This window comes from Pollachius pollachius (genome assembly GCF_949987615.1).
Source record: "Pollachius pollachius genome assembly, contig: scaffold_124, whole genome shotgun sequence".
Classification (NCBI taxonomy): domain Eukaryota; kingdom Metazoa; phylum Chordata; class Actinopteri; order Gadiformes; family Gadidae; genus Pollachius; species Pollachius pollachius.
The window spans coordinates 29,674-46,347 of record NW_027641299.1 but is presented as its reverse complement, the minus strand read 5'-3'; the positions used below and the strand labels follow the sequence as shown (position 1 = coordinate 46,347).

At 45.6% G+C, this 16,674-nt stretch overlaps 1 protein-coding gene across 8 annotated transcripts in view; it reads right to left on the bottom strand.

Annotated features, from left to right (window-relative positions):
• strbp (spermatid perinuclear RNA binding protein) overlaps positions 1-16,674 on the bottom strand; it is a 75,095-nt gene that overhangs the window by 31,793 nt on the left and 26,628 nt on the right. For all 8 annotated transcript variants that reach the window (XM_079759316.1, XM_079759320.1, XM_079759317.1 and 5 more), the window contains exon 3: positions 6,987-7,199. In XM_079759316.1, coding sequence (XP_079615442.1) covers positions 6,987-6,989 — 3 coding nt within the window. In that variant the 5' untranslated portion in view covers positions 6,990-7,199. The remainder of the gene's footprint in view (positions 1-6,986; positions 7,200-16,674) is intronic.

Sequence of the window (16,674 nt, the reverse complement as noted above, 5' to 3'; positions counted from 1 at the left end):
ATAACTATTGGGTCAAAGCATCCTCATTTAATTCAGCTACACCACACTTCAAATGTCTGACAGTGCGGGTGATGGCGTGTTGTGAAACAGCCATCTGAGACGACCACGCTGTAAAAACCTTGTCATATGCTCATGTCATGTGTTTCATGTTTTCATGTTGTAAATGTTGTGTGTCCCTCTATCGCGTTGCTTAAAGCGCGATATCCCACCACTGTGTGTGTGTGTGTGTGTGTGTGTGTGTGTGTGTGTGTGTGTGTGTGTGTGTGTGTGTGTGTGTGTGTGTGTGTGTGTGTGTGTGTGTGTGTGTGTGTGTGTGTGTGTGACGCTGTGTTAGGTAGTACGGAGCCTGCTGACCCTTCTCCAGGTGACTGCGGCGTGGAGTTGGCCCCGCCCCCTGTTCCGGGGCCACCTTTCAAATCAACGTGGTTACGATGCTGTGGCCTCTGTTTTTGATTGTATTTTTGTGCACATGGCCCCACTCCACCTTTTGTAATCCCGATATATAATCCAAATATATCAACGTCGTATCAAAAGTAAAATTGGATTCATCTCCTGTGTCATTTGAGAGGGATGAACGAAAAAGCAATTTGTATAAAAGAAGAGGATCAACTCTAATTGAAGCGATCGGTCGTCAGAGTTTGCGGTGTCCAGGACATAGTAAATAAAGTTCTATTAGGGAGTATCCTGTAAAATGTGTGTGTGTGTGTGTGTGTGTGTATGTGTGTGTGTGAGCTGAGCACTGCTTAACAGGCGACGACTCTCCAGTTTTATGAGCCGTTGCTAATAGGGGCTTCCTCAGCCATAAACCGTGTGCTGTAAGGAATGCTTGTGAGTGTGAGTGAGAGAGAGAATGGTAGTGTGTGTATGTGAGTGTTATAGCTCTATGGAGGGCGGGGGTGTGAGGGGATGGGTCCCACATGTAAATCAAAGCAGTTACAGCTGACTCCTTGACAGGTCTCTGGGAGCTGGGTGGGGGTGGGGGCCGGGATAGTGGGGGTCTGGATAGTGGGGGTCGGGATAGTGGGGGTCGGGATAGTGTTGCACGCGCCTCACCAAACCGATACGCCACCGTTCGGCCCTGTAACCCACGCTGCAGCGCTGGTTATTACAGGGACCTGATTCCTGGAAACACCACGGGGATCTTTACGATGTCATCCATTCAAAATACACCGGTCGGGATTATAAACCTGACATGTTTATAACGTCGAGGATATTACCATTACGATACCAAGTTTGCATTTGGATTTTATTTGGGCAAAATCACAACGATAACAAACCAAATCCCTTTCCATACCGAGAATGCCATCCGTGACCCAATTCACAATGAAATTCATTCCTGAGTCAGTTGACATTGAGGTTTGGGTTACGAGCTGGAGCACGGCGAGCGGCCCTTCTGACGGGATTACAGCGTCCTGGCGGCGCGGCGCAGTGGAGCACTCATTACCTGCTCTGAAGTGTGACCGCCTCAGTCCTGGACAGCGGGACTAGTATGACAATATTGTGTCACAGTGTCCTTGGGACCGCTGTGACATGCCAATGTGAGGAGAGCGATACACACTCCTCACTGACAGTGAGTGAGTGAGTGAGTGAATGAGTGAGTGAGCGAGCTAAATAGGTTCATCAGTCATTCCCTCTCATCTCTGACTCACTAATGGTGCGTGTGTGCGTGCGTGCGTGCGTGCGTGTGCACTAATTCCTAAGACCATCCTGTGCTTTATTCATGCGTTGTAGACAACACCAGAGGCTAATCGGTGGCAAACATCAGCAAGTTCCTGAAAATCCTGACAACACCACTGAGACAAAGAAGCACAGTATTATTGTTCCTCTTCCTGAAATCCCAACAGCACGGAAGCAGTCCAGCGAGCAGACATCCTGACAGTCAACCATTACAGGCTCAATATGGAGGGCGACGCATATTCGCAGTGATGCAAAACATCACACGGCAAGGGAAGTGGTCATGGAGAGCTATTTGTGTGAGCAGAAATAATATGTTTGCTATGGTCTGGGGGGGTGGGGGGATTTAGAGGACAAAAATGTTCCATCTAACACGACAGATTCACCTGAAATACTGTTATCTTTGTAGAAGAAGAAACCTTTTGAATGTTTGGCCTGTTGAGAGAAATGGAGGCCGACTCGAGAAAGATCAGAGCACTCTTTTGGTCAAAGCACTGAATGATTTCCCTTGCTAGGCAGGCACAAACGTAGACGCCTTTTAAACCAACTGTTAAGGGTTACATAAATAAACCTGGCTGTGGGCGTGTTTACCGTCCTAGCTCAGTTCTGCAGCAATAGCACTGTTGGTCACTGTGAAAAGAAAACACAATCAACACCCTTAAGCTAAAAAGTGCACATTTTATATATAGCCTACTTGAGAACTTTGTGTGTCAATAAACAACATATGGGATACAGATTTGTACAAAATCTACAAAACAACCAACCAACCACACAATTTCACACTTTCTCCCGACTACACAACATCTGTGTGTGTTCAAATGTTTTTAGCTCTTTTTTAAAACCACACACACACACACACACACACACACACAGAGACACACACACCTCCTATTCATCCTCAGACAGGGAGACCAATGTTACGTAAACGCACAACCGAGCGTGTACAAATGAAACACGCGCACATCCACACCTAGGGGCCCTCCTCTGAAACAGTCCCAACCGGGGGAACGCGTGGCCCCGGCCTGATGTGTGATTACCCTGAGACGACATCGCCGCCATGCTGCCTCTCCGCGGGGACGCCGCTTCCGGCACTCCCCCCCCCACACAGACGCGCTTCTCTCAGGCACCAAATCAACAGCTCAGCCCTCCACTTTTGCATAACCATCTGCGCCCGCTATATTCACCACCACCGCTATTGGTTAGCGGTGGTGGTGAATAGTTGTGAACATGTGAGGCACGACTAATGCTCGCCCCCCCAAACGCCGGGTGCAAGCTCACAAGAACGGAGCAGCGTGGTAAAGGAATAACACTAACCGAGTATAAATTAGAAGTGGAAGGAGATAAATAGATGAATAATAAATGAAAATAAATGCCCACTCTCCTGTAACATTCAAGTGGGCCGGTGGGGGGGCTGCATCAAATATTAATCCTTTGATTCATGTGCACCAAGCTTTGCCCGGGGATTCACCACCCCCACCGTTTTTACATCACCCCCCACGCAGTGAGCAAACCTGCCATCGGCCAGCCACTCCCAGATCCCTCCCTGTCCGGTCGCTGGGGTACAGGAGAAACACAACAAGGTCGTACCTGGTTGCTTGTCTCAGCAGCCCTCCCCCCCCCCCCCCCACACACACACACACACACACACACACACACACATACACACAACCCTTGACGCCAAACAGCCACTTGGACATCCATTAAAGACCTCCTCCATCATCCTCCAAAGAGCCAGCCCCCAGCTGCCCCATTAAGACTGGGGTTGTTTGTTATGCATCTAATAAGCATGTCCACAGCTGATCGTATCGAAGCATGGACATAGGGGTCTTTTAGCTGTTGGAGGAAGGACAGGCACACGCACACACGCACACGCACACGCACACAGAAATAGTGAACGAAATCAAAGAAAAGTAGGACACATATGAACTTAATAAATGATGAGGCCAATAAGCATATGAAACTTATAAGCAGGACTTTTGCTTCTCATCCCGTTGGGTTGAAAACAAGCCGAGCCCTGACAACCAAGCCTGAGAGGGACCAGGGGAAAATATGTCCGTCCGTGTCCTCTGCTCTACGCAAATGTGCCGCAGAGTACACAAGGTTCACAATCTCCCTCTGAAGCGCTGAGCTCTGAAAGCACAGCGGCTGACACCCCGGTGTTTCATTCTAGTTAACCAGAATCACAGCATAGAGTAGGGGTCCATAGAGCAGCACGACGGAACGGAGGAGAACAACAGAACAGGAACCCTATTAGAATAATCCAGCAGAAGAATGCAGAAGGAAAAATGGAGCAGAAATAACTGAGAAAAAAAGAAGATAATGCTGCAAAATTATCAGATCAGTGTAGAACCTAACCAACTTGAGCAGAGCAAAAGCGAATAGTGTAGGGAGGTAATTATGCCACAGTGGGACAATAAATGGCAAAGAAAGATACTTTAGGAACACATTAGAAAATAATACATTACACACATGCCATGATTTATTATCACTACAAAAGCCTCACACACACGCACGCACGCACGCGTTGTCATAAGGCGCCATACCACTGCCAAAAATCTCAAGCAAAATTGACTTTGCGCGCGCACACAACTGACACATCCGTGCGCACATATCATAAAACGTAGCAGAACTGAGGTGATTGGTTGTTCTAACCCATCACGTTTAGACGTAGGTTCCTCTGATTCCCCAGAAACAGCCGTGGAAACTCCTCATGCAGGGAGACTTTACATTTTTCTATTTTGTTTTTACTATTCTATATAAATACAGATTTAAAAATACAGCGACAGCGCTGATTTATTGGACTTGCTACGTTACCCTGCAGCAAATTAATGCAGTATTTCTTCATGATCAGAATTAAGTTTTTTTTTATATTTCCTGATCTGTTGTTATATCTCTATTCTCAAGAAGTAATGCCATTCTTCAAGACTGGCTATGGCTCACTGCGTCTGATGACCCTACTTGTATTCATGACATGCATAATATTATGTTTTACTAACAACTGTAAGATGTCCGAGGTGTAACACTGTGCTTTACAGTTCTCCGAAGCACCTTCTGAGACGTCAGCTCAGACTCTTGGTTAAATGTCAGCTCGCTTCATGTTACCCGAGAAAATCATCCAAGCACTTCAAGTGGTGTTTGGCAACATGGAGCCATTCACATTCAGGGATACAACGGCCATGGCTGGCTCCATCCACTTAGTGCCAAAAAGAAAACCTACGCGCGATGAGCAAAGATTTCCGAGCGAGCAGGAAAACTCTGTGTGGGCACGCACGCAAAGAAGGCATTGGTGCGCACAGGGGCATCAGTTTTGCGTGTTTGATGTCAGCGCTCAATGAATGGTTTTCTCCTCACAGGCTTTATTATTGCGCATGCCAGCAGAGAAATACTGCTTGCAAGTGCAGTAAAAGTTTTAACATGGCATCCATTTCACATCAGGCCATATTGAAGAACCATACAAGTAGGTAGACAGAACACTGTGAATGTGTGTATGTGTATTTGTGTGTCACTCCGCAATGAAACAAGGGACAGAGACAGTTCAAAAGGATATACAACAGAAGGTCAACCCAGGCGGTGTGTTTGTGTGTGTCTGTGTGGTGGGGGGAGGGCTGATTGAGGGGTGTGTTTGTGTAGCATTCTGGCAAGGTCATCGTGTGATTCTCCGCATTAAAGCAGCAAAGGTCTGACTAAAGTGCGTTCGCTTCCCTTGAGGACACACACACACACACACACACACACACACACACACACACACACACACACACACCTTATATGACAAAAACACCCTCATTAGGGTGGATAATTTATGAGCCCGGCAAATGCACCCTGCCCTGCCCAGTCCAACCCCTGCACACTTAGCTCCTCCCCCTACCCCTATTCAATCTCCACCTTAAGTACTTATTGTTCTCCCCTCCTCCTTCCCTCCCACCCTCCCTCTCTCTCTCTCTCTCTCCCTCTCCTCACAGCCTCATGGTCCTCCTCCCTCCTCTCGTTCTAGTTTTTAATAATTCATCTTACGATCCCCCTCCCCCACTCTCCCCACAGAGCCTCTGTACCCAACCTCACAAGCCAACACCATTAATCAATTCCTTGTCTCCACTGCTCGCCATCTTGCTCCTAACCTCTCTTTCTCCCGATCCTTCATCCCCCTTTCTCTCTCTCTCGCCCCCCCCCCCCGCCTTGTATCCCTCGTCCTCCAATTTATTTCCCTCAGCTCCTTTTTTCCCCTCTTCATCCTCATCTACTTCTCCTATTATTTTTCTACTTCTTCCTCCTCCTCTTCCTCTCCCTCCTCATCCGTTCCTGTCATCTCCTCCCTCAGAACGGTTCATCTCGCCTGCGCGCTGCCTAATAACAGCATGGGCCTATGAAATGTGAATTTATTCTGACAGCCATAATAGCCATGCGTGTAAATTAACCAGTCTATTACCCTGTACAGTACCATTTCAACATCGCATCAACACCAGCATGAAGCCACGTCACCTCCTTATTTTTTCCATCATGATTACAATTTCTTTCGATCATATATCTTTTATTATTTCCTCGACCGTTGAGACATTTCTCCCACTCCTCCTCTTCTTGCTCTGTGCTCCTTTAGGCCCTGAGCCTCTCAGCCCACCTCTCCACTCTCCTCTCTCCCCACGACACAATCTACACTCCTGTCTGCACCCACTCCTACAGTTATCTCGTTCACACACACACACACACACACAGCGCTGCCTTTGATGCACACACACACACACACACACACACACAGACACACACACACACACAGCACGTACCCGTGCACACACACAGCCGTCTTGTATAGAGAAGGTTATCAAATTGAACCATCACAACATCCAGTCTGGCCAAAGTGTTCACAGACACAGTTGGGGATAATACTCTTGAGCTTGGACACACACACATCATTACCCAACACATACGAACAAACTCCAATACACAAACATGCCACTACCCACAGTACATACACACACCACTACACACTAGGGCTAGTCGATTAATTGTTTTTTTTTTGTTTTTCATTAAATTTTTTATAGAAAGTGAACAGCTGGATACATATCTGTACATCATTTTAGATTTGAACCTTTTCTTTTAGACCATTTTGTGTATTTTTTTAGGCAAAATTTCAAAGTTCTCAGTTACAAAGTGTTTTTTGAGAGAGACATGCTGAATAAATACATCATGTTTTCAAACTCAAAAATAATACTTTGAATAATCGGGATTTCAATATTGACCAAAATAATCGTGGTTCTGATTTTTTCCATAATCTAGCAGCCCTAACACACACACACACACACACACACGTTACTCACCATGCCTGCGGAGGAGCGGTACTTCCTTGCTATTCCGTTTCCGTGACACCCAGTGCTGAGGTCACTGTTGGGTGTAGGGGTCGGGGGAGGGGGGGAGGGGGGGAGGGGGTCTTCAGGGGTCGGAGGTCAGGACGTGGGGGTCGGCCGGCTAGCCCTCCACATGTGCTGCTCTGTCATTCAGCCCTCCACTCCAGGACCAGGGTCTGGTTATCCCTGTGGACACACAGCACAGGCAGAGGGATGAGCCAGGGGGAGAGAGAGAGAGGTAGAGCAGGGGAGAGAGAGAGAGAGAGAGAGGGGGGGGGTAGAGGTAGAGAGAGAGCAGGGGAGAAAGGGAGAGAGAGAGAGGTAGAGGGAGAGAGAGAGAGAGAGAACTGTTGCTTCGTATTACACAATTGTCATGTCACACAATTTTAAATGTGCTGCATTTTAGATGAGAAACGGGAAAAAGTGGACATCAAACCTCCATGGACATATTCATCTTCACAGAATTAAAACAGTCACAAATGAACAGCCTCCATAGTCTTTCTACAGATTCAACACGTGTCAACCTGTTAGTTAATTGAGTCCTGGCACCGGCCCTCACACACACACACACTCAAGCACATATTTCCAAACACATTTTCCACTGTTCCTCTCCGGAGCCCGACAGGAACCCAGGAGGAGCGAGCCACCCTAGCTGGTGTGTGTGTAGGAACAAACCAGGCCGGCTTGAGCCCTGATTAGGACAGACACAATGCTCCTGTTCACAACACGTAATGTCAACAGCACCGCCGCGGACAGTACACAGACACATCTGGCTGCACTCAGAGCAGACCGCTGACATTTATAGAGATCTCTATGTGTGTGCGTGTGTGTGTATGCTGGTGTGCGTATGTGTATGCTGATGTGTGTATATGCTGGTGTGTGTATGCTGATATGTGCATATGCTGGTGGGTGTATGCTGATGCTGATGTGTGTATATGCTGGTGTGTGTATGCTGATATGTGTATGTGTGTATGCTGATATGCATATGCTGGTGTGTGTGCTTGTGAGTGTGTGGGTGAGTGTATACAAAGTTTGACGTTTTGAAATGCACGATAACATTGATTTCTTTTTGTCTGCTTTTCTTTATGGCCTGCACGGTCGGCTACTAATAGAATAAAGTCCTTGTGCATTATAACCGCTTGACCCTCAGGTAAGATCAACTATTCTAGGTTCAACCTGGAATAGTATGTTCCTTTGGAGGATTGAACAGTAGCCCCTAAGCTCAGAGGGAAGAGAGAGGGAGGGAGGGAGGGAGGGAGAGCGACAGATTGAAGACAGGGATACAGTGCGAGGGTTGAAGAGGAAGTGGCCTCCAAGCGATCAGCCCAAGCGATCAGACCAGCAGCCAAGCCAGGCAGCCTGCAGAATCCTGGCTTCACCTGGAGAAGGAAGCCTCTTACATTCTCCCCGCCTCTCCCCTCTTCACGCGTCAGGCTGCTAGCCTGTCATGCTAACAATTACCTCTTGGAAACACCTGCCAGGCAGGCCTCGTCTGAGTGTGTGTGACTACTTCTGTGTCTGTGTGTGTGTCAGCCAGAGCTCCTCTTCATCACTAGAGGGGCGAATAAACTAAACGGTCTACGAGAACATTATTTTGGCAGACACAATCCCTTTGATTATTTGCTCATTATCAGAAAGCACAAATAGATTACACATGGAACGGCCAGGAAGGAAATGCTGTCCTCCTATCAGTGTGATTATAGGTGCAGCTCAGACACACAACATGTACAGAATGTATCTCCCCCCTGCTGGGAGGGAGATGTCTAGCTGTGAGCCATGTGTGTGTGTGTGTGTGTGTGTGTGTGTGTGTGTGTGTGTGTGTGTGTGTGTGTGTGTGTGTGTGTGTGTGTGTGTGTGTGTGTGTGTGTGTGTGTGTGTGTGTGTGTGTGAATTACATGCAAATGTGTGTATTACCTGCGTGGGAGTGAGTGAGTGACAGGTGTGTGTTCTTAACCTCCTCCATCAACAATTTGTACCAGGGTGCCTCACAGTCATCAATTATTACATTACTCCCACTCTGAGTTATCACCCCCCCCCACTCGCATTGTGCCGGGGTGTCATTAATGTGTAATTGTAGGTTTCATGTCAGAAGGAGAACTGGAGGTGTGTGTATGTGTGTGTGGGGCATTCTCATGAACCCGGGAATATACCTTGTGTGTGCTCACACCCACACAAGGTATACACAAACTCCTTCCCTTCTGCCCGGTGATAATTATTAAATATACTTTTTACACACACACACACACACACACACACACACACACACACACACACACACACACACACACACACACGGCTGATTACTTGCACAGCTCCCTATGGAGCTGGGAGGGGAATTAGTGGGAGTGCGAGAAATGAATAAGAAGTGAGAGAGATCTGGAGAGGGATAGAAAGGAACATTCACTCAGAGTCGCAATTTGCACCTTTCAGTTCTGATAAGCTTCAAAGCCACTGAGAAGTGCAGGGTCCAAAGTGAAAGGCAAAGAGAGAATAATAGAATTATGTGTCTCTTTCATAGTCTCCGGCGCGGGATACGGCAGGGAAAGGCCGCCTCAGAGAACACCACGTCTTCTTAGAACATCTCTATAGCACACCCACACTGTCTGTAGGTGAAGGCGGGAGGGTGGGGAGCTAGGATAGTTAAGAATAACAGATTGTACACAAGGACTTCTACAAGGAAGTGAAGGGCTGAAGATGTAACTTTTCCCCGAAAACTGAAAGAAAAGTATCGAGAATTTTTTAATATTCTGAGGGAAGGCCATAAATACTTGAATGGAAGTTGACATTTGGTGGTGGATGTTTACATTTGGTTTCTATTTTATTTGACCGCGCTCTATATCCGCCCTTAGAAGTGTGCTTGCGTTCAGTGTATTCATGTATGTTCTGATATTGCAGACACATTAACTCATTCACTTTTATTAGCCGCTGCTCAAAGGCCGTTCTGTGCAGAGGTGACCAGGTCCGGTAAACATTGAGGCTTTCCCTTTTTTGCCCTGCTTTTCTTGGCACGCTTGTGGATACACATAACAGAAATACGCGTTTGTTAGTGTTACGCATTTGCATGCGAAATGACACAACCCTAACGGAGAGCACATTATTAGGACAGGATAATAGTCTGGTTGAGTAGGAGATAAAACAAATGATCACACAGACACTGCTCTGTTACAACGGTGAATACCGACGGTAGCGTTTGCTTATCATGACAATGATGTTAAAAAGAGAGTGGAGGGCATGAGGGGGAGTGCTGCACAATTAATCACAGGGAGAGAGAGGGGAACAATATACCAGGAACAGGGAGAGAGAGAGACAAAGAGCGAGTGTGAGAGAGACATTTGTCTAAAAGAGGAAGCTTGACAGTTCAGCGTACAGAATGAAAGTGTGGCTTGGTGTCAGGACAATGATAAACAAGGCATACAAGCACAAAAGGAGACATCAAGAGAGTGTCTAAGATAGATATTGTACATGTCAACATAACAACTGATCCCGTGCCAGCGTCTTGATTGGGCTCAGACACCCAGATTCCTCCCTATTTGCCTAATAACCGCCAACTTTACAACCAACATTTCTCTTCCCCATCCCTAAGTCACTCGTTATAACCGATTCAGGGTACAAAAAACTGGCTTCCTCTCAAAAGTGCATTACCTAACAATTACCAGAAGAACTTAATGTAAACAAGACTCATTTGATTTGCTTGCATAATAACTTGCAGGTCAACTAAGCTTGAATATATAAAAATATATAAAAGTGTCATCTCTTCCTCTTTAAGCCTTCTGTCATGAAACACTGAGACGCCACATCTCAGGTAATTTGCCAGAGGACACCAGAAAAGCACCAGCCGTCTGAGCAAAAGCAGATGATGGCTGGTCCTCTCCTCTTTCAGTGCGAGCTGGGACATAAATAGTCCTTTGCTGACAACCGGGTGTTTATTGTTTCTGGTAACAGGATGTATTCGAAGCGCACAACAGATGCTGATGTTTGTCTCTGGGTGTCACAAATCTCAAGGTTTTTCTTCAACTTTCATATTTACACCGAAATAACAGCAGGCGAACATAACCCCAAACAAGAGCACAAACCGAAAAAAGATTTTCTGTCAAGATCAAGATTTATTAGAGGTCCTTTTGCTTGCCCACTTCCTTGTGAGAGAAACTGCCTTTTGTTCGTGAACGCTTAATTGCGTCATAAAAAAGATAAGGTATTTTTTTTCCAGACCAGGACCCAGACTCTCTTCACAAACAAGACATCTCACTCCTAGATCAAATCTCTTAAACGGCCATAAAGACCTGCTTCCTTCCCATATATTTATATCCTTGATAATCTTTCCAGATAACATAGAAGGCATTTACCAGAAACACACTACAACACCTCCTCCCAGATTCCACATTCCATTACAAATGTGCTTTCCTTTTAAGAAATGTAAGACAATGTGTACATCCGTCATAGATAGGACACGAGGATCACAAACAAGAAAAACAGGCTCCAGTGGAACTTGTATTATATTTCCCGGGATCCCTTTCCTTCCTGGGTTATCCAAGAAGAAGGAATATTGGGGTATTGGGCACAGATAGTGCTGTTCCAGCCTCATGAAAACATATCCCTTCCCTTAGGAGATCGGTTTCATCCAACGTCAATGTATTGATGCATGCTCCTGAAAATACAGGGATTGATGCGTCATCCCATAGGCCTATATCAAAGGCAGACAATCTATACCAGAGCTGTCTTGGTAAAACCCTTCCTGGTCCAGCCCTGCGAAATGACCAGGCCGCGCTTTTGCTGACAAAGGAACAGGAAAGAGATAAAAACACTGTTTCCTTTGCACTGAAAAAAAGTGGGCTGGGCTTGTTTCAAGGGAAGTGTTTCTGAACGTTGTATCACAGTTATAACTTGGTCCCGGCTGAGTTCCAACAACTCACTAGTCACATGATGTCAGCAAGTACAAAGGGTAAACCTGTAGCTGTTCCTATGCACACCGAATATCACAAAAGGCCACAAAGTCTACCTTGCAGGGGAAACTGACTTTCTCCTGAGAACAGAAGCGCTGAATAGCACACTTTATCCGCTTCCTGTTGCTTTGTCAGCAGAAAACCTCCCTCATGAACGGACACACCTTCACCAACACAAGCATACTGCAGTAGCTGTAAGTATCTTACTCTAATGATGCAAGTATCTACATCTGGGTAGCAGTATACACATCATCTGCTCCATGTCTAAGGCAGAAGCTGTTTACCCACTGGGAGGATAAAGTAGGAATGGGGGGGGGGGTAAAAAATATAAATCAAAATGTGGAATTCTTTGCTTTCAAAACATCTGTATTGTCATGTTGACTCAAAAAATTATCTAATTTTACACCAACAATATTTACAGAATCAAAATATTTTACACAACACATATTGGCATTCGAAAATCATAATATCCTATCGTGAGGAAGTCAAAAGCCCCTTTAATAATTTGCTATTACAGTAACCGGCTGGGTAACCAGGCTACAACGCCGCTGTGTATCACCTTGTTGGACTGGTACAGGCCGGGGCTGCCGGGGTCACAGTATTGATGTGCTGGTGGAGACCAGAGAAAGTGCTGAGGTAGCTTCTGGGAGGGAAATGGATTACATGGGAAATGGGACTGTAAGCTGCCACGTTAAATTATTAAAATGGAGTGAGAGGAGTGTGTGTAGATGGGTGAGGACATTTCTCCCTGTCAGCAGGTCAGCCTGGGGGGGGGGTGGGGGTCAAGGGCCTATAAAAGGTCAGATGCATTTACACTTTCTATCTTAGTGTGTGTGTGTGTGTGTGTGTGTGTGTGTGTGTGTGTGTGTGTGTGTGTGTGTGTGTGTGTGTGTGTGTGTGTGTGTGTGTGTGTGTGTGTGTGTGTGTGTGTGTGTGTGTGTGTAAGGTCAAATGTCCTGTGTTCTGTCGTGTTCTGGTTGGTTGGTCGATATGCACTTGTTCGACCAAATTCTCGAAGGCAATCTCTGGTTTTACTTTCATAAGAGAATAAAGACTTCCTAATTATTTTTGTGTGATAGGCGATATTGTGTTAGAAATAACATTAATTATGAATGTGAATAATATTCAAAGGCTCCGTAGCTTCTGTTATAATAATCGTGTGGTTTAATAGACTATAGGACTTAAAAGACAGGAGATCAAAACACCACCGTTTTCACAACTTTGAACCTGCCCAACTTAAGGGTGACTACCTACTGAACATTTACTCAGCTACAAGCTATTAAACACCATGTCAAATAAGTCCTTGGTGTGACTGCATTTTTAGTCGGAGAGGTTGACCAAGTCGGACACCGAAGTATGCTGGCCTTCTGAAAACAAAAGGTTGTTTTTTTTCATGTCATCTACGATGCTCCAGCTTTTTACTTTAACACCCGACAGGCTCCGAGTATGTCTCACATCGCAGTGTTATCCATTTGGACCCATTATAATAAGGAACAGAACCAAGAATCTGATCTTCTGACATGTTGTCTTTCTACTCCATGACACTGCCTGTGCGCCCCTCCGTGGCTCGTCTGGTGTGTGTGACCCGCTTTAAAGCTCTGGCGTAATCGAGTCGGACACGGACCATGAGGGGATCTGAAACCCACTGACTTCCTCCAGACAGCACTAACATGAAATTTATGCTAGCAGGTAGAGTAGAACGCGCTATGGCCAATTAAGTCAATCTAGAGATAACGTGCAGATTTTCTTTATTCTAATTTCTTTCACCCAATCAATTGGTCGTAAGGTTGGTGTGTTGATGTGCACACATCTGCATGACCACCATTCACTCACTCCAACTCTTCATTGAATTGAGATCTCCCGAAGGATTTGACACTTTGTATCCTCCCACAGCCACTCCTGCATTCAGTACCCAGCAGTGTGCAGCCTGTTCTATTGGCGACTACCCTGGTCCTACTAGCACAGCTTAAACAGCAGGCTAGTCTTTCTGAGGTTGAGCAGCCATGCTGGCGCTGTATCTAATGCTGAATAGTGAATAGGTACTCTCATGTAATAGGGCCTAATGGTCCCTCGATGGAGTCCACGCAGTAACATCGTTATGCGTTATAAAAGGGCCCCTCAAACTAACTGATGCATCTCCTATCGCTTCCCTACAACGTGCTGATTCAATAGATCAATCTGGCCAATTGTAGAAAACAATTAACAACAAACGGGGCCCATTTAGCTGATGGTCACGGTGCTCTTTGAAGGACAAAGATTAATTTTCCAGTAGGGCTGCAACTGACTTTGCTATCTGTATTGTCGATTTCAATCTGTTAATTAATTTTAATACTCATCGATTCAACAAAATATTTTATGTGCCGCGTATATTTTACTTGGCACTTTTAAAAGCAGTTTCTTCAATTTCTACATGCAGAAAACATTATTCATGTGACATTTTTACACGATTAATGGCAAATCAATGAATCCTCTGATCAACAAAATGCTGGTTAGATATTTGGTAACAGCCTCATCCCCATCCTCACAACAGCAGACAGAAAGAGTGGATGGAGTTTATCACTACACACACGACCTGGGATTACACGTCGACCGGGGACGGAGCCGCTTTGTTTGGGTTTCGCATTTCCCCGAGACGCCACCGACACAGACACACCGAGCCAGAGATGTTAGAGATAAACGCGCCTCTCAGAGAGCACTCTAGCTGATGAGACTGTAGGAGGCAGCGTTCTGATAGAGGGAGGAGATGGCCGGAGGAAGGAGGCCAGGGAGAAGAGAGGTAATAACAGAAGCTGTATTAATCACATGTAAACACACCATGACACGGGGATGGGCTCACCTTGTTGGCTAATTACAGAAATTTTATTGGTCCCCTAAAGGGGGAAATTCATTTCCCACAACACAACGGAGAAAGAACTATTTAACAATTCAACAAAGTGTGGCAAACTAAAGTCAGTTAGCAATTGAGTTCATTTTTTATCGAAAATCCACTGAATATTTAAATCTGCATGCTGTTATAATGAGCAGGTAGGGGTTAGACATCTCCCTCATGAAGCTCTTGTGGAGTCAAACACCTAACTACCACCCTGTCCCGTTGAGCCACCCTCCATCCAATTTATTAAATCGGCATGGAAACCATCCCTCCCTGTGTCAGATGACTACTTATCCACGCTGGCTGGCTCAATATTTCAACCATGGATTTCATAGCGCGTTTCCCGCCTCTCTGCTCAGAAAAGGCCTGCTGCAACACGCTGCCACACAGCTGGCCAGCGATCCAATCAAATCCTGACAGATCTCACCACATTCCACCAAGGTTTGCGACACACACACACACACACACACACACACACACACACACCAATGAGCAGGAAGTAATACGCACTCTTGAATTTCCGTTCTACTTCGTCTTTCACATAGCTACTCATTTATGTTAACGAGATCATTTAACAAATAAAATGACCGGATGGAGTCTGGGAAAAACATGAAGTGAAAAATAGCTAGGGTGCGGGGGGGTGATCCAGTGGGAAGGGTGAGGGCAAACAATTGAAAAGCGATAATAAATTAAAAAAGGTGAGAATGAATTCTGTTCGTTTTTATTTTCCCCAGAAGGATTTCATTAGTGGCTAATCCCCAATGGCTATGGGGTGTGGCAACAGCGGTTTTGGTGGCCAGCTGGGGCTTAGAGGGTCAATTATCCTGATAGGCGGGGGGGGCCTCACTGTTCAGTAGACTTATGAGCTCATTAGCACCGCGGCAGTCATGTGAACGACTCACGTAGAGTGGGGGTCCCCAACTCTGATCAGACCTCATCCATTTAAATCTGAGAGAAAACATGAATTGAGTGACTAGGTCACGTTGAGATAGAAACACCTCATCGATGTATATTTGGTACGCTTTAAAGTTTATGTGATAATAATGATACATTCAACTTGTATTGCGCTTTTCTTAAAACTCAAAGCAGATTCATAGAAAACACTGTGTGAAATGATTGAATGGGTACCTGTCAAATTAAAGAGGAGTGTGTTGTCCAACCAGAGGAATGGTGAATGTAACTAAAGCCCTTTAACCGGCCTGTGAGTTACAACAAGCAATAGGGGCAGCTAAGAGCAGGGGGGGAGACCACAGGCAGCTGTCAACTCATTCGCTAATGGTCCCACACACACAAACACACACAACCACACACACTAGCCTATAATCTCCATAACTCCCTCTTGTACATGAATTCTCTCCCACACACACACACCTGTATTATTGTGCGCATTTTGATTAATGAGCGCAGCGGAATAGCTGTGAGGCAGATAAGCAGATTAGTGTATCGGTGAAGCCAGATCACGGATCTGGATCCAATGCTTTCACAGGATAGATTTTACCTATTTGTAACAAGCACCTAGTCCTATTCAATTAGGATTATGCTCATGTATTCCTTTGACTTGTTTGTAGGATTATTTTTTCAAACGTTCAATCTAGATATACAAATTGCTTTGATTTAGGATACCTATAGGAAAATGTATGAATGCACATGCACGCATTTAAAGTGTTTGGAGCTGCGGGACAACAAAGTTGTCGATTTCAGATATGTATACGTGCACTTTCTTTGTGTTAAAAGGCCTCCCACACCCCCTTTTCATTAACACTAACAAGAAACAAGAGTGATATTTTCATTTAGATTCTTTCATTCAGAATGCCCAATAGGCTTACATGGATTAAGCATCTTGGTGTGTGCC